General features: G+C 46.5%; 2 protein-coding genes across 3 annotated transcripts; one reads left to right on the forward strand and one right to left on the reverse strand.

Annotated features, from left to right (window-relative positions):
• adm2a (adrenomedullin 2a) lies at nt 1–10,868 on the forward strand. Of its 2 annotated transcripts, none has more exons than XM_047023023.1 (3): nt 1–91; nt 432–654; nt 7,365–10,868. In XM_047023023.1, exons 2-3 carry the CDS (start codon nt 563–565, stop codon nt 7,807–7,809), a joined length of 537 nt encoding a protein of 178 aa, XP_046878979.1. In that variant the 5' UTR covers nt 1–91; nt 432–562; the 3' UTR covers nt 7,810–10,868. The 2 variants fall into 2 exon arrangements, with proteins under 2 accessions (XP_046878979.1, XP_046878980.1); XM_047023024.1 differs by having other exon boundaries at nt 513–654.
• A 4,622-nt stretch (nt 10,869–15,490) lies between these two features.
• On the reverse strand, nt 15,491–22,053 carry ttc41 (tetratricopeptide repeat domain 41). Its single transcript, XM_047022938.1, has 15 exons — nt 20,940–22,053; nt 20,626–20,843; nt 20,267–20,430; nt 19,622–20,093; nt 19,242–19,472; nt 18,920–19,091; nt 18,595–18,788; nt 18,440–18,511; nt 18,238–18,368; nt 17,829–18,012; nt 17,500–17,650; nt 17,184–17,336; nt 16,919–17,058; nt 16,680–16,806; nt 15,491–16,580 (listed from the first exon to the last, which is right to left on the reverse strand). The coding sequence occupies exons 1-15, from the start codon at nt 21,932–21,934 to the stop codon at nt 16,034–16,036; spliced, it is 3,951 nt and encodes a 1,316-aa protein (XP_046878894.1). The 5' UTR covers nt 21,935–22,053; the 3' UTR covers nt 15,491–16,033.
• Between the last annotated feature and the right edge of the window lie 480 nt (nt 22,054–22,533).

Genomic DNA, 22,533 nt, shown 5'->3' on the forward strand with positions numbered 1-22,533 from the left:
AGACTGAGAACTAGATCTTAACCAACACGTTTAGAGCCGTGGGAAAATATTCAAATAACATTCAGAAACTCGATTACAATTCTTCGTACAGGTAAGAATTAAGCTACCATATTGTAGGCAATGTACTTTGTATGATTTTGAGTTGTCTAAGGAGGAATGCCACTGTAATGATATGAATATTAATAATAGCCTATCATGTGTTAGCAAAAGTTGGAAATTAAAGTGGATTTTTAAGAGCAGTGTCTTTTCTGGGTGTTTTATTATCGTTATTATAAATAACACATCATTTAAACTTTAAATATAATTTACTCTAAAATGTGAAAGAGTGACTGAATGAGTGAAAAACTAATTAGACTCAGAACTTTTTGCAGAGGAACACGATTTTTTTTCTGAACTTTATTAATGACAACATTTTCTTTTGTCGCTTTCAGGTCTTGCAAATTTTTCTTGGACATAAGTGTCTGCGAAAAGTTCTGAAATATTCTTTCTCTTGGGATTTGAACTTCGTCCAGGTGGTTTGCTTGTCCCCTCCTTCCAAAGGGGTGTGAGAACTGGCCCCGCGATGCGGTCGCTTCTCCCGCTCACTGTGTATTGCATCAGCCTGCTCTCGTTCCAGCTCCTCGCTCTCCCTGTGGACCATCTACAGAGAAACAGGTAAGAGAAACAAATTGCATGTCTCATAATGTTTCAATAATGAATGATGCAGGCATTATTTGGATCTAGTTCACAAACAGAAATTGACAGGTTATAAATGGTCTACCAGAATGGTACATCCATGGTGCTATATATAGCCGATGTAGAATGATTGATTTTGCATATAACCATGCAGTCTGTCTGGCGACAAACTAGTTGAACTCATGATTATATCCGGTCGAGGATTGTGCGTAAACGTAGGTGTTTTCGTTCAGTCAGAGTGTTGTGTCGGGGAGATAGTCGGCGAGGTCAAAATCAAACAGACGTGACACAATGAACGTAAACTATTCTGACAGTGAACTTTATGCCAGTGTGAATTGCAAAAAGCAGGTGCGCATGGCGCAATCCCTGATCCAATAAAAAAAAAAAATGAATATATATGAATGCACAATGAGCGGTCTCCAAATTCCATTCTAAATAATAATCTGTTCTTGTTTCAAAACTGTTTCAATAACTGTTTTGGAGTTATGCCAGTTAGTGTGGTTTACCACGAATAACATTTCCACAAATTACTGCATTTGAGTGCAACACGCTTTCGCTTTCAATCTTATGAGTTTGATAAGAAGTAGAATTTAAACCCATGATATCAATGAATGAGACTAAAGAAAATTAATCGTGTAATCTTTTTGAATAAAATGGGCGATAGGGCATGTACTGTCTGAGGTTAGCTGAGGCCGCCCTGGCAGGTAAGCAAAACGCATTTGTTTAAGGTGTTTGTAAATCACCTCGTCAAATGTAATAAGGTGGCGTCATTGGATATTTCTCATACAGTTTGTTACAATAGATGATGTGAAAGCGCTTGCGTCCGAGTGCAATATCAAGGCTAACCAAGACAAGCCAAGAACACTCGCATTCATGGCTGAAATTGAACTAGACTTCAAATGGGGAAAAACATGTTATTATTGAAAACGTATACATTCCAGAATTAGCTTTTTTTGCTGTATTAAGTGTAAATTGTAATTTCCACCCTATTAATATCTATTAATGTTTACATCTTGGAATGATAGATAGACACACACACACACACACAAGCAAACATTTAACCATTTACCTTTGTGGCTCACATACCAGCACAGCTTGAATCAACAGTAAAGTGTTTTCCCCCTCAGCCCTAAGAGGTTAGCAGGGATGAGAGTGAAGGTGTGCTAGTGTGTGCATGCCCCCTTTTGGTGCTTGGCAGATTACAGCCTTTAGTCACGTACAGATGGACATCGAATCAATTTCCTCTGTTTACATGGAAGTTGGAATGGAAAAAAATTGTACAGACAGTTATGGTGAGAACCTAGTCCAGATTCATACAGGGGTATGCTTTATGTTGACACCCAAAGTGGTTTATATAGTTAATGAAAGAGGTGATTTAGTGAAAGAACGAAGTGGAGCCGTTGTCTGTGGTTTTCATTAGTGGTGTTGACAGGGTCAAGTTGTGCCAGCCAGCCATATCCATCTGAGGTGCCTCTGGTCTCAAAGAAGAGGTCGTTACAATAGCAATGGGGGCCCTCGCACAGCCACTGTCAAATGTGTCTGTGTGTGTGTCTGTGTGTGTGTGTGTCTGTGTGTGTGTGTGTGTGTGTGTGTGAAGGGGGGATGTCATTACATGTACTGTATGTGAGTTTGGAGGCTTGTTGTATGTCTGTATGCCTACTGTCCACTTGTGAATGTGTGTTCTTTCAGCTTTTGCTACTGAAAACAAGATAATCTGTGTCTGGCCTCTCAACACTGATATCTTATTTCTGCCTCCAAATTGCGGTCAACAAGTTTTTCTTCCTTATTTATCTCCTATTGAAAACAGCAAAGGGAGAATTCAGAGAACTACGTTTTATGGTCATGGTTTTGAAGGCAGAACTTTCTGTCTGTATGTTTAAGTCAATTCTGTGGTTATTAAGAGTCAGTCCCTAAAGATACAAACAGTTCCAAAAGAGGAAGACTAGTTGTCCTGTTCAGGCTGTGTGAAGGGTTATCACTCCTTGACATCTCGCCAAGATGTTCCCTCAGTGTTGAGCGGGGCATTCATAGCATCACTCCTTCAGCTCCATCCTCTTCTTCTGCTCTCCCTCACTCCACATTCCTCCTTTATCCTTGCCACTTCACCACAGCCTCTTTTTCCATTTTCTTTCTTTTCTCATTCCCTTCCTTTCTGGCTTTAAAATAATCTATTTTATCTTTCACGTTTGAACAATTCTTTATTCACTGCACCTTTGCTTTTCATCGGTACCGAACATCCTGTTCTTACCGTCCCACCGTGACAGCCTGATAAAAACACGGGTCACATCGCTACTCTTCAGACAGACGCTTACTGCAGGTTGCCCTCCCTCTTCTGATCTTTAGCCATGCTGTACCTCCACGTCCTGACACAGCCAAGGGAATATCCCAACACACGACCACAGAAGCTGGCTAGATCACTCGTAAAAAATGGAGACAAAATCCCAAGCAACACACACTTAAAAAGAGAACGTTTGGGGGGCAAAGCCAAACAAGTGAAACAAAGCTGTGTGGGATAGACTCCTGCAGTGAGAGGCAGGATGCTCTGTGCAAGGCATGCTAGCTGATTAGTGGCTAAAGAGGTTTCTGCTCTGACCCGTCCTCCTCACTGTTCGGACAGGGTTCAACGACACAGCATGACTGATGACACTGACACAATAGTCTGTATGCTCCGTTTGTGTGCATGTGTTTGTCTGTGAACATGTGTTGTGTACTAGGAGAGGGAATTTTCGGAGGATCTTACTAGAACAAAACAAATCCATGTTTTTACCATCCATCCCCCTAAATCGTTAACTCCCGCTGTCCGCATCATAGGGGGCAGTCCCATCAGCCATAGAGGTCAAACACAATATTTATTCTGGAGTACAAACTCATGCTGTCTGCTGAGAAACGTATCAGATGTTGTTGACATGTGATACAGCTAACACAGACTTCCTATCACAGCAGGCATCTCATTGCTTACACCCTAATGAAGAATATCACAAACATAACTTTCAGTCCATAAAATACCTTTCATAATGACCAAACTAACTATAGAAAATTGAAACAAGGTTTTTTTTTTTTTTTTACTTTGAGTCTGATACAACCCAGGTGTTCTCTGTAAATCACCTTCAGAGAGGCCATCTGTTTTGGGGTTAGCTGTCTAGAGGTGTTTGCCTTCTCTGGTGTGAGGCCAGCACCGTACAAACAGATCTGGGCTCTACTGGACTGGCCAGATATCCACGTACTACATAAACACTGCCATCACCCTTGCCGTGGTGGTGGTGACCAGACCTGTAGCAGGAGTTGGAGACCCAACTCCCCAGGAACAGAATTCCTCTGTGGATTAGAGGCTAAGACCTGAATTCCATCTTCCACATCCATAAAGAATATGTCTCCACACCGCACAGCAAACCTAGCCAAAGACAAGGCTGTGGAACATGTCTGAACCTACAGACTACAGTGGGAGCAGCGTATAGAGAAGGCACAGGAGCACAGGTTTTCAAAACACAGGAGGAGTGGTAAGGAAAATATAACGTTTTTAATGTTGTGCATCTGATTTAGTACTTTTGTAGGCAGAGTAAGTAATCTGCCCTGCTTGAGCTTGTATTGTCACAGGATGTTATTATGAGTGTACTCTTTCGCTCAGTCCTCGGAGGAAAGGGCCTAGTCGCACCACTTAATCTGCGCAAAAGTATTCCTTATTGTCAACAAACCAAAGGGGGCTGTGAAAACGCAACACCTTGAAAGCAGGTACCAAAAATGTTTCCTTCTGAAATAAACTGCCGACAATCTGACAACAATCTTCCCACTGTTAACTGATGAGGATTATAGACGAATGTGCCATGTTTTCTGCTGATTAGGGCAGTTTGTGGTAAGCTCCAGCGCTCTGTGTAATCATGTATCCAGGCTACTGCTGTGGATGCTTAACCCTCTCAGACGAAGCCTTCTTGGGGCAGAGATGGGCCTGGGGAGCACTCTGGTTCTCATGGAGAGTCTCATATCCGTAACCAAAACCAGAGATCTGTAATTACTGTCAATAACAGCAAACTGTTGCCCAAACGAGCTTACCCTGTTATCAACCTCTAAACCCCCCCACAACCTTTCCCAAGTCTAAGTGACTTATAGCCTAATACCCTCGGATGAAAATTAGACTCCCACTAAAGAAGTGGAGTGACTTAGTTATCAAGGAGAAAAAAATAGATAATCTTCCATGGATCAGGCAGGGCATTAAAAACAAACAGAGCTGAAGGGAGCAATTTAAGAAAAGAAGCCGTACCATCTTTGATCCTCTGCCAATCACAAAGCTCTCAATTACTGTCAATTCGGGGGAGGATTAGTTCCTGCATCGCCAAGTGAGTCTGTGGGACTGGACCAGACATACCTGGTGCCTGTCCTGGGCCCCTGGTGTTGCAGTGAGGCCAGTCATCTGGCTCTGAGCTCCAGGGTGGACCAGCAGACAGCTCTGGGCGGCTACAGGGGTGACTCACACTTCCACCTTCCACTTCAGAACTCGGCCTCTTTGCTGCAAATTAGCCCTGAGCAGTGGAAAATAAAACTGACCTGTTAATATTTGCCTGTAAAACCTCAACAAATAAGTTATATAAAGGTCCAAGGACATTTGGAGTGGAGGAATATGTAGGTCAGATATGTAGTGAAGTGGAAAGGGGGATAAAGGAGGTTTGAAGTGCACATTATGGGATAAAACACACAAAAAAAAGAATAAAAAACCTTTCCCCTCCACCTCCAGTCACTGATTCTCCAAGTATGCTCTTTTGTAATGTTGTCACAGGGTTTTTGTGGCAAGTCGCCAGCCCAGACGACCAGCGACCTGACTAGTGAAGCATCCAGCTAGCATCTGAGGTTCAGGAGAACGTACAGCTGAATACCCAAAGTCCAGACTAACTTCCGAGAGGTTGGGTTGGGTGAGGGTTGTAAGGTTCATGTTCACGTTAGCCACCCTCCAAATCCCCCCTCTGCACGCTCCAAACTCTCAATCCCATCACATGGGCATCGTGTGTCGTTTCCCAGACCATGTTGTCCCTGTTTTTGTCCTGAGAAAAAAGGAGCCCCAACTCAGCGAGCACTGTAGCTAATCAAACCTTTTTGTGTTCATTTAATTTACTTTATTCACTCTATTCACTCTTCTGCCAACTGATGGAATTTCCACATTCTTGTGTGAGAATCAGGTTTCTTTTCGGCTTTAATCACAGAGGAAAAGATGTAGTGCAGCAGATTACATTTCAGTCTATGTGACCAGGACAAACTAACGTGTAAACAGATGAACTGGGAAGCTTATTATTTTAAAATAAACAAGTTTACTGTTCATGCGCGAGCCACATTTTTTTGCCTTACACAAATTCAACCGAACTTTATCTTCTACAATCACAGTTAGCCAAGCCTTGAATTTATAAAATTTTCCACACAGTCAAACTAAGTCTCTGCCTGGCACAGCAGGCAGGCGCGACTTGGCTGTGCTACTGGTCAGAGACGTATGACTGGCATAATGAGGTGGTGCTGGAAATGGCTCTGCCTGTGCCCAAGCATTATCCTGCCTCCCCTGGTGGGCAAAACCAGGGTTCACCCAGTGCGTAACAAAAGGGTAGGGAGAGTGGCAAGGGGCATGAGAGTTAAGGCTGGGAAATCTTTGGTCCACATTGTGTTGGGAGCTTTGTTCGTTGAAATGGCAATTTCTCACCCTTACTGTAAGAGGATAGCTTTGTTTTCCTAGAGCCCTGTTGTTTCTCTCGTTCCATTCTCTGGGTTTCAGTACAAACTTGGGCGTTTGTGATGAAATGACAAGTCAGCGTTTCACAAGGGAAAAGCTTTTTGTAATTATGCTTAGCTATGATTACTACTTGTCCTCAAGAGCATACGGAAACCTGATGCTGTGGAAAAAGGGTTTTCTTAGAAAATAGCAATCTGTCAATCTTTTTTTCTTTCTCACTGTTCGTAGGCCTTCCTTATTTACAATGACCTTTTCGGGTCATTTTGTTTACAAGCCTAGAGTCTCCGCCATTTTATACGTTTGAATTCTACCTGCTTCAAATGGCAAATCGGGCGTGTGAGTCAGTCCCTTTATACATTAACCTTCAGAGAACCGACCCGAGTCAGAGCTCTCTCAGCAAACAAGCCTGTGACAGCTCAGAGATGAACACCATGGTCAGGTTTAAGATGTGGGTGCCGTGGTCAAACAGTGAACAGATGGCCAGGCCTTTTTCTCGTCGGCACTCAAGCCTCAGTCTATGTGAGCAGTGTTTGCTGAACGACCTGTCCCAGAAACATCTTCTTCTCTGGGGAAGGTGAACCCTAGGAGTCCATCTGGCCCTCTCTGGAGTGTGACATGGGACTCTCGACAGTGTTTGCTCAGGACCAAGTGGACATATAGAGTAGACAGATAAAGTGATGTTGAGGGAGAGGATTATAAAATGTAATAAATTGCTAGCCGCTAATATTTATACGAGGGCGGGTAAAGAACTATAAAAGCCCATTAACCTTTTCAGTGTATTAAGACCAAAACCCCAAATGTGGACATTGTTATCATGTTGGGTATGGCTTACTGTCGTCAATGCTGCTAATGACTTTCAGTCATGTACAATGAGACCAAGTTGAATCTAAGTTCACTGACTCAACTGCCAGTATTGAGTTGAGTTAACATAGCTACATGTGGCTTTTTACTAGATGTGACATGTATTTCTTTATGTTCTCCTCAGGTTGGACCTTCTCAAAAAGCTCCATGCCCTGAGAGAGGAGGACCAGATCTTCACCCCGGAGTTAGATACCGACCCGGCCAGCCCTTCAGACTCCAGCCCTCCACCAGCCATCCATGACTCCACAAGATGGCTGCCAGGTTTCCTCAGAGACACACCATCCTCCAGTGACATGAGAGAGGCCGTGCAAGTTCGGGCGTTGGCGTGGGCGCGTGGCGCCACAGGCTCGGAGACCCAGCGGAGGCCGTCAAGAGGTCGTCGTCACGCCCACCAGGGGTCAAAAGGGGGTCACCACCACCCCCACCACGCTCAGCTGATGCGGGTGGGGTGTGTCCTGGGAACCTGCCAGGTACAGAACCTTAGCCACCGGCTCTACCAGCTGATTGGCCAGAGCGGGCGAGAAGACTCCTCCCCCATTAACCCCCGGAGTCCGCATAGTTACGGATGAGTTGCAGACAAAGTCTCTCCAAACACCCCAGCAAGTTCATCTGTCTAGATATTTATCTATTCCTTTCAGTAGTATTTGCATCACAGTTTGTTGTAGTCCATACTTTGTCACCAACGAACTTGTTGCAGCTTCTTCTTTTTTTCAAACAACATTTTCCATGTCTTACTGCTCCTGTACTAAGACATCACTATGCCATCTAACAAGGAGGATTACAACTCATTGACAAGACTGAAACCCAACACAAACCGGACTCCTCTCACCAGCTTGGGAAACCATGCCAAGTCTCCAGAACCTTTGAAGGACACTATGGGCTCATAAAAGCCTGTCCCTCTCTCTCTCCCTCCTGACTCGTCAATAAGACTAATCCTGTTCATGGAAGGATAAAGACCTGTCCACTCAGGGCCGGCCTCTCGCTTCAACACCAGCAGACACTTGGCCCTGCACCTACCCAGCAGCAGTTAGCCTCCTGCCCATTGATCAAACACTTAAGCCCCTAATTTGGATTTGAACCTGTGTCGGGATCTGATCCTCGTCAGAAGACCCAAAGATCTGACGAAACAACCAAATGAACCCTTTTACCTCTTACCCTTCTGACACCCCCCCCCCCCCCCCCCCCGCCCCCCATATTAGGGACCTTGTTTGACACTGGCCTGGCCACTGATATCCAGACCACCAGCTACCATTATAGACCACACAGCTATAATCCTTCCCCTCACCCTCACCTGAACACACACGGTTCAAGGGGTCTTTGTGTGATTATGAATGAGTCATTATGGTGTCATTACAATGCTGCAATGCATAGGGGTGCTGGTCCAAACATCATGTAGCAGAGGTAGGTAGATTAGTACTGGTCCCCCCCAACCACACTCCAGCAGTCCCTAAAATATTATCCCCTTCACGTGATTCATAAGTTCTCCCTGTAAGCCATGACTTTAGTTAGAGGGCATTTGAATAAACAACACCCAGTCCCTTCTGTTGTACTGTCACACACCCTCACTCAGGGTCTTGTTTGATGTGATTTATAAACACACTCTGCCTTGACCACTCAATAGGGGACCAAAGGCCATCGTAAATCTGGCGGCCAACCCCAACCTAACCCTGCCACCGACAGCATTCTGACTTTGGTGTAAGATAATTCTGGAAAGATTGGATACTCCAAGTCCATTGAAAGACAACTGTCTTACCAACATTGTTAGTGTTGGTATGCCCATTGTTAGTGATGTTTAGCGAGGTTCATAATGAGAGACTATGGAGACCAAAATGTAGGGGCAGGAGTGCCAGATTTTAAATTTGTTCGCTAAATACCATACATGCCGTAAAATATGCCCCGAGAGAGCTGAAATGGTGGGTGGACACCATCTCTAAGAATAACAAAAACAAGCTACATTCAGTCAACGTCCCACAATTTGACCAGTCAAAAACACGTTATTTGACAGTCTCGAAATATAACTTGCAAAATGGCCATGGCTGGATCAACCCCCTTTATGATTTCAACGTTGTGTGGTCCAACAAAGACTCAAGTTGAAAGGATTTCAATAATCCTTTACACTTCAAGTTTTTATGAGCTTTCCAAACATATAATCCTGATTTACTGAATGTGATCTTTCATATTACAGTTAGAATACAGGTCAATACATAAAGTAACTTTTATATTCCTCATTGAATGATCACATGTATGCATTTCTTTAAATCGTTTTGACAACAACAATTTGACAACAATCCCACAATTAACTTAGTGTGGCATTGCACACATGCCAAGTGGTTTATACCAAAAACCTGACATTGCTTGCCAAAATCGAATTCAATTTGAGTGATAGACATCATGCTATCAGGTTTTTCCGACTTTTAGTTAGTCTTGTCTGGTTTTGTGTCTTTTGACTGAATTATTTTATTCAATACTGGTTAATTTTACGACCATTTCTTTATATATAGATTGATTTCAACATAGTCTCGTTTAATCTCTTTCTCTCCCTCTCTCTCTCTCTCTCTAATGATGATGACAGGAGGTCGCAGGTCATAATTCAGTTGTTTCTTGATCTGAAGGCTAATCTGTTCAAAGGCTTGCTGAGGCACACATGCCATTCTCTCTGCTGTAATAGAGCTAATCAATGTCTCGTGACGGATCATTAAAAGCTTTTCAAATGCTGAGAACTTTGGGTGAATCTCTCTACTTTCTACTCCAGTATTGTCACACACATCACGTGTGCGAGGCTGCGCACACGTGTGTTCCTGCTCAGCCCGACATCAACAGTGTCTATCAGGACCCGATCCCCTGGGTTTGACCTTTGTTGTAGACGTTTCAATGTGCTCAGAAACACTGTTTGCCTTTGTGTGCTTTTGTGACGTGGTTAGATGTAAAGTTGCGTCAACGGGCAGATCAGGAGCACTTTTATGCAGCTTAGCGCTGTGTTTGTCTGGGTAAACTACGTAGGATCTGCTGAGTGGTGGCACTCTGGCCACTTCTACCTCCCCATGTGTGTCCTGAAAACCCATTCACACAGAAGTGTGTTCACGTGTGTGTGCATGTGAGTGTGTTTGTTCGTAGGTATTTGTGAGGTAGTCGTCCTTTTCAGGATCATCCAGTTTGCTGTCACTCACTCTTCATTTGTGTCCCTATTAAACATTTTGATATATAGGTTAGGGTCACAGCAGAGCACTTTACATGTTGTCCTCGCGACTTGAATTTTCAATCTTTGTCATAAAATGTGTGCACGGAAGATAAGAATTGTGATGTATGTATTGCATTTGATAAGGATCTGTACAAATGTATTTGAAGATGTAGTGGCCCACTCCTTGGGGGTGAAAGCATGACAGTGACTATTATGAACACTTGTGTATGTATATATATATATATGTCTTAGTCATACTATTTAAGAAATGTTATGTATTTAAGTTATCTTTGTATGTTCATATCTGTGTGTCACCAAAGACTCTATTTATCTCATATTTTCCACACTTTTGCAAGGTGGCCTTAATGGTGGAAAAGGTTAGTTAAATGTTACTGTCAGATTATGTCCATCATTCTGTGAAAAATAAAGAATTCCACTGTAGTGAGATGATGCATAGTGTGGGATTCATATTTGTGTGCACATATCAGGGTGTGTACTTGTTTGTGTGTATGTGAGTATGCATGTGTGTTTTATATAATAGCTTTTTCAAATTGGCTACTTGAAAATATGATAGTTGCCAAACATCAAATACTATAGAACGCTACACAGCACATAACAATTCCGAGCAGATTCCACTATAAAAAATACCAGAACTATACACTCAAACTGTATTACCCACCGTTTACACTTACAAACCGAAAAATTCATGGCCAAGCTCGGCAGTGGTGCAATCACGGTGGAAATGCCCGCATTTCAATGGCCTTGACCAAAATGCACTGATCCAATACTCTTGGCTCTCTGCTGGTAAATCATTGAAAGTCTTACATCAATGATGTGTGAACTGAGTATAACGAAGAGAAGGTAGGGAAACTTTTGAATGGCACATGATCTGAACTCCACATCATGATGGAAAGTAGCACTCGGGTTAATGATTGGCTGGGGGGGGGGCACCTACCGAACCCTCCCCTACCACGCCAGTGAGAGCTGGTTGGTGGATAGAACAGGTGGAACAAGAGTGGAAGGGAAGAGGAGGAAGAGGAGGATGGTCTGGCGGAGAGGTGGAGGGAACGCCAGGACGTGATTGGGCAGATCGCATGACTGTGCTGCAGGTGTAGCACTAAAGCAAACATCCCTGGGTTTTATCATTCATCTGATCTGTCCTCGGTCGTCCTGAACCAGAGTGCCGACCCCCTGCAGTAGGGTGTGAGGTCAGCCGATTGTGTGTGTGTGACATCTGAGACATTTCCAAGAGCCCAGAGTGCCAGCTATGTCACCAGTTTACCAGACATAGATGACCTATGTCTACTTAAACTGAGCTGTGTATCAGGCATCACGGGAGCCTGAATGCATGGGAACACATTACAAGACTGGTGGAACCTTCCAGACTGGCTTAATTACTATTTGCAAATACAGCTGAATACTCGGGGTGTGCTTGAATTGGTTGAAGTTTTAAATAACTCTGTAACTGAGACAGATCAGGCATCTGATTTGAGGAGTGTGTGCGGGGTGCATGTTCTGCAACCATGTAGAAGGGTTACATCATTTTTAATTACACATTGACTGATATTGTATTACTCACCAGACGTTTGCAGAACTGGTAGATCCACCTCTGTGCAGTGACCTGAACCTAACCACTTCAAACCGAAAAACGGACCATTGATTAACAGGGACGTGGTGTCCGATTTGAGCTTCATCCTCTTGCAATGCCAGATAATCGTCTGAGAAATTGTCCAATGACAAAATGGCAATGGAACTTCAAACATTTGCAAAACTACCTGTACACTGCATTGACGATGCGGGAAATGTTGGTCAAATTCCTGGAGACAAACGTAGTTTTGAATACTGAACGGGATCTCACACTACTGAGGGACCAGATCTGATGAGCATCAGGGGCTGTAACCCCCATTAAAGGGATTCCTCTCCTGAACATGGGACAGTGTGTACTCTGTGCAGACCAGCTACACCTCAACCCCAACCAGAGACGGGGAGACGGACAATACGAGGGTCGAAAAGAAAAAGAGAGAGATAAATAAAAGAGAGAGAGACCTGGAGAAAGAGAAGTGGGGCAAGGGAAGTAACGTGAGCGAGATGGGAAGAGAGAGACGTTCATGGACAGACCAGGACCTGAGTGTGAGAGAGAAGAGTGGAGAGAGATTAACGATGGAGGAAGGAGAGACCGCCAGGAATGTGGAGGGCGGGTGGTAACGATTGAGATGAGATATGTTTGATCCATCGGGAAGGAGGTGAAAGTGTGTGTGTGTGTGACAGAAGACAGACACCTCACGTCACGTACCTGACCAGGCACTTCTGTCTCAACATTGACCCCCGCCCACTGTCATAACATTTACATTCCAACACACCATGCGTGCCATCCTTAGAGGCTAATGACATCTTCTTCTTTTCGTTTCACTGAAGTGTGATAGTTATACGGTGTGTTTAAATGGTAGGTTTTCAGTGGGGGGTATTCCCATGCCAGTGGGAGGCGGGTCATTCTCAAGCTTTGCCATCCAGAGTTGGATTCTAATGACATGAACAACACACACCAACACACTGACACACACAGACCCGGCACAGCACCGTCCATACACATCATGTCCAGCACACACACACACACACACACTATGCCACAGAGACACAACCGGATAACTTCTTTTCGATACCAAAACTGGGTGTGATGACCATATGAGCTGCAGCTGGAGCTCAATCCTGAAACCTTCCCCATGCTACCAAGGATTAATCACATGACTGTCACCAGGCCACTCAGTATCACTTTAGTCTCTTCCGTGAAATCACCCATTCAAAGTGACAAAGTGGCTTGTTTGGGGTCGAGGGGCTTCAGTCGTCGATGACGTCACTGTTGTTATTAATGACAATCTCTGTCTGTACTGGGTAACAGTGACTTGTAAGAGAGAGTACCACACATAGGCACCATTGTTATCAGTCATCATCCTAGAGGAGCCTGGTTTCCATACTCAGAGCTTGATTCAGAGCTTCTTCTGGGAAGAAGCTCTGAATGTGCATGACACGGCCGATAACCAGGGAACGAGAGATAGGTCTCAAGGGCACAGATAGGGGTTCGTTTCTCAGTGCAACACTGTAGTTCCTCTGAAGCTTTGTTAGTGTTTCTGCCCCGTGACTGGTGGTTGGTCTGGGGTCCAGAAGGATGGAGTACCTGTTTGGAATCACGTCCACCACTCTGGCGCACTCTCCCTGACTGGGTGGATCGGCAAGGCAACTTTGAGCTGGGAGAATCTGTGACTCACTTCGAGAGAACGTGTGAGAGTGAAAGAGAAAGGGAGTGAGAGAGAGCAAATGAAAACAAGTGATTTCCAAGCACAATATCATTTCACTCACACAGCTGTCCGGTGGTACTCAGTTTGTATACATTAGAGATATACACACAGGCTCTTTCAGTGGTTAAAGGAGAGGAGGAACAAGAAACACCACACACACCAAGATCCATGTTGTCACACAAATGTTGACAGAATAATAAAGAGATGCTGTGAAGCTATGACTGTTATAGTAAGCAATCACCGGTGGCAGATGGATTCCGCCCGCTGTAAGCCCTTAGTATAACATTACTTGGCTCCTGTAATCACACCTAAATCCTGGGATTTAAGAGTGGAAACAATTGTGAGAGACTAGAAGTCAGGGGGACTCTGGAAAATCAGATGACATTTTGTTTTAACTGGCAGTTTAGAGGATGCATTTGGGTGGTGGGAGTTTGAGTATGATAGTACAGACCAGGCCTGGGTCCTTCATACGTTGGTCTGCTGTTTCAAAGCCTTGCATGACCAAAAAAGGAGAAGGGTTGGGAAACAAGCTTTTGTGTAACCATGGAGTTTTCTGATCATGAGTCTTAATAGCCCAATCAATGACACTGAAGTCGTGTTACTGTAAAAGTAACCACTGGAATCAAATATTGTCAGTTGTCATCATCTCTGTGTAATGTATCATGGGTACATGGGGAGTTTTGAAGCGTGTCTTACTTCTACGTTCTCTGTAACACACATGTACACTCAGGATGGCCATACTCTGTTTAGCCTGAGGACAACTCTCTCTGTATCACCAGCTCCTGTAACAGATTCCACACCATGATTGACGGTAATCGCTTGGTGTCAATGGAAATGAATGGGGCAGCTCTGGAGTGTCGTATTTGAAACGTTGCAGGGCTAATATTACCTAACACATAATAGCAGTCGGGAAAGAAAGCAGGTGAAAACCCAAAGAGAGCGAGTCAGCTGCCTCAGGAGAAGAATTCTTGAACTTTTGGGGGGGGGGGGGGGGGGGGGGGGTTCCTTCAAAGACAGCAGTGACTGGCAGTTCAATTTGGGGTTTTAGATATCTTGAATGATAAATATACATATCTTATGGCTCATATTAACTTCAAATGGAACTAAAGTGTAATTCCCACCACAGTTCTATTTTGAAGTATGTGTGGACGAGAGTGTGTCCGTCATGATCTATTACCGTCTGCAGGATACATGTATTTTAGCCCGAGGAATGAAAAGGAAAAGGAAGAGGTATGGGGAAGCACTTAACTGGTCGGTAGAGACATCCTCACACTTGCTCAAAAGAGGCTCAGCAACCACAGCAGACTGGGACGTGACATCGCACACACACACACACACATTTTACACGTTGCAAAATGGATTCTGTATCTTTACCCAGGCGATACAGCCTGTTGCCATGTTTCATACTGTACACGTTGACACAACTTTACGACACGACACATTCTCTCTCTCTCGTCTGCCAAGTCCTCCCCCCCTAACCCTTCTCTCCAGAGCAGAGGTTAGTATACGTGCAGTCTCACACATAGACTCCCCCCCCCCCCTCCCCCAATATATTATCTCACTCTGAATGAAAATCCAGACGGATTGGCATGGTTATTTGGCAATTCAAGGCAAGATCTTAACACATCATCATCCTGATTAAACACTATGTATTTCACTGTGTATTTGAATTTATCATCACAATAGAGCATGCACAAATGACACAGTAGATCCGTATTCTGTCCCACTATACTGTTTGACATGAAGACAAGGAGAAACATCATTTTTGTCCATGCAGGATTTACAGTGCTGGGTTTACATGATGGCATATTTCTTTAAAAACAATTAAATCACAAATGGTTTACCCTAACCATGACACAATGAGTCAGCTTGATTGAAAAAAAAAACAATTTATCCAATAAAAGAAAGTGGTGCAAGAGCCATGCACAGTACACACACACAAACACACACACACACACACACAGCCAAGAACACATGACCTTAACTCGAGATTACCCCACATGGTGATCCAAACCGGCTAAAACAGAAACACACTTCACGTCACAGCAAATGGAACGTACAGTAGGCTGTTGCTCAAGAAACCCTTTCATTCAGATCCTCTGAGACTCTACCCACTTCACCTTGTCTCACAGGTGCTCAGGGTGCCCTCTTCTGGCCAACATAAAAACTACAAGAATCAAGTGATAATTCTAATTGTAGATTGTGATCCACTGAATTTCATAGAACAAGCTAGTCATTAATACATAAAAATATGAATTTAATAAGAATTGTTATGTATACACATCACTATGTCAATAAATATTCAACAACTAAACTTCCCTCCTAAAACTTTTGATCTGTTCTCTTCCGTGACCCGCAGAGGGGCAGGGCCAGAATCTGTCTTCTGAGCATTGGGGCATATCTGAGCCTCAATACTGGAGGACCAATCTGTGTGCTGAGAGCAGTCACCATCTGGTCCTCCAGTAGGTACCGCCCTGGCAGGTGGCACCAGCCTGCCCGCTGCGGAACCCTGGTTCTGTCAGCAGAACGTGAGCTCGAACTTGGCGCAGTTTTGGGCCTGGGTGTTAGGTTACTGATGTCACTCTTTGGGCCAAATACAGTGGTCTGAACAGCTGACCAGGGGGCCATCTGGCTCAACCCTGCTCTCTGATTGGGGTTCTTTACTGATTCTGGGTCTAGGTTTGATTGAGTGACACTCCAGCCTGACTGGGGCCTTGTCCTGGAGGGGGCAAGAGGGGTGTGTGATGGGCCCCTGTGGGACACTGTGCTGGCTGTGCAGGGTCGGCCTCCACTCAGCCTCCTGTGTGACGGAGGTCTGGACATGGGGTCACAGGACGCCACAGTCTGCCTGAACGCTCGGGTCAAAATCCTAGGAGGACGTTTGAGGCATGAACTGATGAAAGATTCACACAAACAATTCCGGAAAGCCTGGAAATGCCAAGACACAGTTAGGTGTGTTCTTGCTTACTGTTGTATGTCTTTGGTGAGCGTGTGTTCAGGGCCCAGAGAGCGGAGGCTCAGATCCAGGGCTGTCTGGAACAGCTCCTCGGCCTCCCTCCTCTCTGTCTTACTGGAGCTCTGCCCAAGCATCCTGCCTGTAACAGGACACACACACACACACGCCCATTAACACACACACACATCAGTAAACACGACTACCTTGAGTGGGAAAGTTTGAGGCGCCTGTAGCTTGAACGCGCCAGTTACCAAGTTTGATCAGGGTGAGGGCCAGACTGCGTCCCTTAGCCTGACCGAGGGGTGCGTCGAGGGGGCGAGGGGGCCTCATTTCCTGGCCTCTCACACGCACTGCGTGTCGATACAACTCCACCGCCTCGGCCCGCTTCAATCTAAATATTTCCACAGTGTTTGCACAGTTTGCAGAGGGGGTGGAGAGAATCAATTCACAGCAGGTAAACTAGTGAGCACGATCAACAGAGAGAAGCAATAGACAGTGCGAGACTGGTCTTCTGACCCTGTGTTGTAGCTTACTGCCCAGACGTCTGCCAGGCGTTCCTCCACCTCCGCCACTAGAGGGTGCTCTCCACCATACCAGCTCCTCCTGATCTCCAGGGCTGCTTGGAGAAGGCTCTCTGCCTCACATGCATTTCGATGATCCAGGCTTATCCTGTTGGGTGATTCGCCACCATTGCATGGCACGACCTTCATTTAGTACACCGAATAACATCAAACAAACATCCACACACATAAATCTCTCGAGTTCATCCGAACATTTCCAGTTCATGGTGGCGTCGTCAATGGTAGGTGGCTAATTAGTGCAGTCTACACACCTGTGCGACGCCTGGAGCATAGAAACCGTAGCCTCAGCGCACGGGTGAACCAGGCGATGACCTAGGCTGATGATGTCACTCAGAATCCGGGAGGCCTCATCCACACAACCCTCAGCAGACATCAGCTGGCAGAGCGTACAGAGCAGCTGACCTGTGGGGAGAGTCAATCAAACACATTCAGGCACGGTTTACACCCGTGTCCTGCAATGGATATCTGGTCAGTGTGATGCAGAAGTGAACTGGAGAGGAACAACTATCCCCAGAGCGTCGTGCTTGTATTTTGGGACGGACGCGAGCGTAGCTTGCCGTGTCCGGGTCTAGACAATGACCTATCCTGACGAGCTTGCCCTCGGGTTCCTGAGAGCAGGAGGTGGCGAGTGTCTGGACGGTCCTCAGAGCCGAGGTGAAGTGAGTCACGGCCTGTCCGGCCCGGCCCATGGCCACATACAGCTCAGCCAAGGTGTGCTGCACGCCCAACAGCAGCCCCGCTCTCTCTGTGTCCTCCTCTCCAGCCTGGGAGAGCACGGCAGAGGAAGAGCCCAGCGTGAAGGATCAAACTGGCTTCAGAAGAAAAGATGGCCGATCCCCCAAACGGTGCTCCACAATACTTTTACGTTTGAAAGCAATGGGATTACCCAACCAAAACACATGGGTTCATTTCATTCAACACGGTAGGGTATGTCAAGGGTCAAATCCGGTCCAATCCCATCGTGTTGGTTAGCAGCGAGATGGTCTGACCTGTGTGAGAGTGTCCAGGGCCTGCAGCAGGAGACGTTCTGCTTGCTGCTCCCTGCTCAGGCAGAGCAGCAGCTCAGACACAAACACCGCCGCTCTCGCCCTCACTGGTGACTCACACACCCAGACTGCGTCTGCTGGGAGAACACGGATTAAAGATCACCTGTCACTTCTTTGTAATGAGATTTCGTTTATCGATATTGACCTTTGTCTAGGTTTTGTGTCTCGGTGACAAAGGCATTGGTGCTCGCTGTTTCTCTCGGTACTGAATCGGCATCTACAGGGGACAAACAAAACTTCACATATCTTAGAAGTTAACAATAAAAGGAAGTGGAACTTCATACATTGTGGTGAAGCTACCTGTGCGCCTCCCAGGTGAGGGCCCCCATAGATCTATTAAACCAGAGGGAGGACCGTGGACTTCATTTCCCAACAGCCTCTGATATGAAGTGTAGGGGTCGTAACCTTTGAGGATCAAGATAGTCCAGGACCTGGCTATGTCTATCCTCAGCTGAGGACACTGGTTCCAGCTTGAGGACAGTTGTTCTACAGTCCTGGAGAAAGCAAATACATGCTGTTAGTACTGGACAGAGTCACCTACAGTTCTGTATCCGGATCAAGCGTGAGTCTAGGTTGCGTGTGTCTTGTGTGTTCTGTGTCTTTTAGTGTGTGTCCATGTTCCTACTCGGGGTCTGTGAGGAAGGCATGCAGCTGTCCCCAGGCCCCACGTTGCTCCAGGAGCCAGGGCACCTCTTCTAACACCTTTCCCCAGCTGCCCGGCTCCCTGCTCTGCCCCTGGAAGTACTGGGCCAGGGTGAGCTGGTAGGCCCTCCTGGGGCCTCTCCTGGGGGGGATCTCTGCATAACAAAACACAGAGATAAGCTGAAGGGGAACAAATCAAAAAGGTTAACTATTGAGGCAGACTATTTCAGCTTTAACTGAGGTAATGCCACCTAAATCGCCGAATCGTCCAAATATCAACCACAGGCTTCTAGCTGTTTACTCACTCATCAGCAGGAGGTCCATGGCCTGGGTCAGTGACTGGTGTGTGAAGCTCAGCGCCCCGCTGGGTTTTTCCTGAATCCACAGCATGGTAGCTGAACGAAAGCGGGCCCACTCCAGAGGCTGTGGCACCTTTTGACCCAGAACCTCCAGCAAGGCCCAGAGCTGCCCCTCTGTCAGGCCAGAGCGGGAGAGGTGGACCAGGCAGAGAGAGTCCCACACCCAGCCCCTCAGCTCTAGAAAGACGGATAAACTCATTGGTTAAAAAGTAGGCCTAATCATAAAGCTATCTGTCCTTGCTGGACTTGGGCACAAGAGGTCACATATTTTGATACCTGGACATATTTGTCCTTGCCATGTAACAACCTACAGAAGATGCTCCTACCTGTTTCAGAGACCAGAGCAAGAGGTTTAGTCTGTTCGGCCATGCTCGGTGTTCCCTCATACACCCCATCCCCGTAGTCACGTGACCAGCGCTGGACCACCCTCACCCACAGCTCGGCCACTGAGTCCACCTCCGTATAGCCCTCCATCAGCCCCTCCACCTCCCGAGCTCCCCTCAGAACACCACAGGTCTGCAGCTCTCCAGCCACCAGAGCCAGGTACAGGGGCAGGCAGCCTAGCCTCCCCCTCAGGAGGTCCTGCAGCAGGGGGGCAGGGGGCGCCAGGCTGGGCAGGGTGAGGTGGTGGAGCAGCAGGCGGCGGCGGGCCCCGGGGTCAGACAGGCCGGGGCAGGTCAGGGCGTGGACGTCGGGGCGCAGGGTCAGGCTCTTGTAGGTGAGGTCCGTGGAAGTGGTGGTGAGGATCAGCTTACACTGGGGGGGCAGAGGGCTTGGGAGCCAGCTCAACTCTTTCACCTGGAACAAATACAGACATTGAGATGAAGAAACAGTACTGAACCACAAATCACTGACATTTATATTTCCACAAAGACACAGCATCTTCAACATTATCTTCAACAAGAGCTAAAAAGGCAGATATGTGCTATCCATTCTATTTCTGTCATTAATAAACTGATGCACTGCAGTACCTCCTGCATTGACAAGCCCAGGGTTCCATTCAGACGGTCGAGTCCATCCAGAACCAGAATGCAGGGTCGCAGGGCAGCAGCAGCAAGGAAAGCCTGGACCACAACATGGAGCGGTCTGGGCCTGACCAGGTCTGACAGCCCTTCATTCCATTCAGGCTTGCTCCCTACACACAGCAAGAAAACACAAAGGTAGTTGTTAGAATGAGGTCAGACACTGCATTTGTATTTGTGCTGCATAAGGCAGAGCATTTTTCGTACAAGAATCAGGGTAGCCGACACTTTAACGTCGATTGTGGTTCGCTTGTGGGAGATAAACTCATCTAACCTGAGACAGAGGGAAAGGTTACACTTCTGTTTACCGTAACAGGCCTGGTGTAGAGCCACAGTGAACTGCCTCAGCACAGATCCAATATCCACACTGGAGTTGCTGATTCCACAAAAGTAAGGGATCACTAGGATCCCAGGGTGGGTCTTTCGGAGCTCCTGGATCCACCAGGCAACCAGCGAAGTCTTCCCACAACCCCTCTCACCACAGAGAAGGACCATGGATCTCTCTGAATCCCAGCTGTTAGGAAGACTGAGCCAGTGAAGAAGTCAAGAGGTCACGTTAGGAAAACCATCACAACCATAGCTTTTGACTCATTCAAAACCATTTTAAGATTGGCATTCTCACCTTGTTGTTCGGAGCGCTGACTTCCTTGGTAGAAATCTGTCACTCTGAGATGTGTTTTGGGTGAGACAGTGAGTGAATGTGTTGAGTGCCTCTAACACTGCTGTAGTCTGGCTGGAGGGAACAAACCAGTGGCACAGATAATGGATGAATCCTTCATGGTAATACCTCTCCAGGGAGTCCCGGTGGCCTAGAGCCGGAGACTGATCCAGCAGGGCCCCACAGAGCTGCTCGATCGGGCCCTTCCAGTCCCTCATCACCAGGACCCCCAGCTCCTCCAGGGTCTGGAAGAACCTCACCGGATGGAGGCTGGCCACGATGCGGTTCTTCAGGGCTCGGACCCTGCACCTCTCATGTTCTCTCTTCTCGGAGAACGCACTCAGCAAAGACCTCCTCCGTTCCTCATGCTCGTCCTTCCCCTCATACATCTCCCCCAGGACAGAGTAGTCCCTGAAGTAGAAGAAACATCGTCTTGGGTCTCCCATTAGGGCCGCCTGGGTGACTTGCAGCTCTGTCACCGAGCTGGTCGGGTTCTTTCCCGTGAGGATCCAGGGATAGCCTCCCTCCGCAGCCACACACAGGTTCCGATCCAGCCCAGAGAGGACCTCTCGTGCAGGGCCAGGGGCTGGAAGCGGGGGGGAGTCCTCTCGCCTGGACGGCCCATATTGATGACCCAGGAGACAGATGAAGGAGGAGGAGTGTGTGATGATGTCCAGGCTGACCTTCAGCTGCTGGGAGGAGAGGGGAGGCCTATGGATGGCAGGGTCGTAGGACCTGCGGTCGGCCTGATCATTATCCCATTGAACATCCACAGGAGTGAAGCAGGTGCCTCTGGCCTGGCAAAGGGCATTAAGCTGGGGGAACACCTTGTTTTTCAAGTAGAGCAACTCCTTCTGGAGGTCTTCTGGGACGGAGCACAGCACAGGCTTCAGAGGGGCTGTGCATGGTGGGGCTTTGGGGTAGGATCCTCCCCTGACACCTCCCTTCTGAGGGTTCATCTCAAGCCTCTGGAACTCTCACCAGCTGGGTCCTACAAAGCCCTTGGTAAAACTATGAATGATTGTTGAAGCCTCATTGAATAATTATTTACTGGATGTGTGTTAATGCATTTCCATTTCTCTTTCTATTGTTTCTGTTGGAGATATACACACACAGTCACACACATAGTCACACACAAAGAAACAAACAAACAAAAACAAAAGCAGATATACATACCTCTGACGGTGTGTCCTGTGTAGCCTAGTGAGAGGACTGCCTGTTTGGCATAACTCACAAATGTGAGGATGACGATCTGGTAAACAATCTGTCAACAATGTATGTTTAAATAAATCTGATGTTGTTTTTTAGACCAACCTACATTTCTCCTAGACTAGAACTGCAATTGACGCTGTATCACTGATGTTAAAAACTAGCTGACACCCAAACAATCTGTGCCTTGCATACCATAGTAACAGTGGTTGTTAAGGTCAACGCATGGCTCAACCTAAAGCGTTCCCAGGATGTTTGAATACAACAGCCATAATCTGAATGCTTTATTTATAAAGTAACTTTACACATGTTTCCATTCACCGTACACATAAGTCGGGCAATGCAAATT

The sequence above is a fragment of the Hypomesus transpacificus genome, chromosome 7 (genome assembly GCF_021917145.1).
Source record: "Hypomesus transpacificus isolate Combined female chromosome 7, fHypTra1, whole genome shotgun sequence".
NCBI lineage: Eukaryota > Metazoa > Chordata > Actinopteri > Osmeriformes > Osmeridae > Hypomesus > Hypomesus transpacificus.

What these genes read in the sequence shown, in the direction of transcription:
- ttc41 (XM_047022938.1), bottom strand. Translation starts at nt 21,934, where the DNA reads ATGAACCCTCAGAAGGGAGGTGTCAGGGGAGGATCCTACCCCAAAGCC. An exon ending in TGCTCTGGTCTCTGAAACAG is followed by an intron (nt 19,473 to 19,621) that starts GTAGGAGCATCT and finishes CCGTCTTTCTAG; the next exon opens with AGCTGAGGGGCTGGGTGTGG. An exon ending in GCCTTCCTCACAGACCCCGA is followed by an intron (nt 18,789 to 18,919) that starts GTAGGAACATGG and finishes TGCTTTCTCCAG; the next exon opens with GACTGTAGAACAACTGTCCT.
- adm2a (XM_047023023.1), top strand. Translation starts at nt 563, where the DNA reads ATGCGGTCGCTTCTCCCGCTCACTGTGTATTGCATCAGCCTGCTCTCG. An exon ending in GACCATCTACAGAGAAACAG is followed by an intron (nt 655 to 7,364) that starts GTAAGAGAAACA and finishes TGTTCTCCTCAG; the next exon opens with GTTGGACCTTCTCAAAAAGC.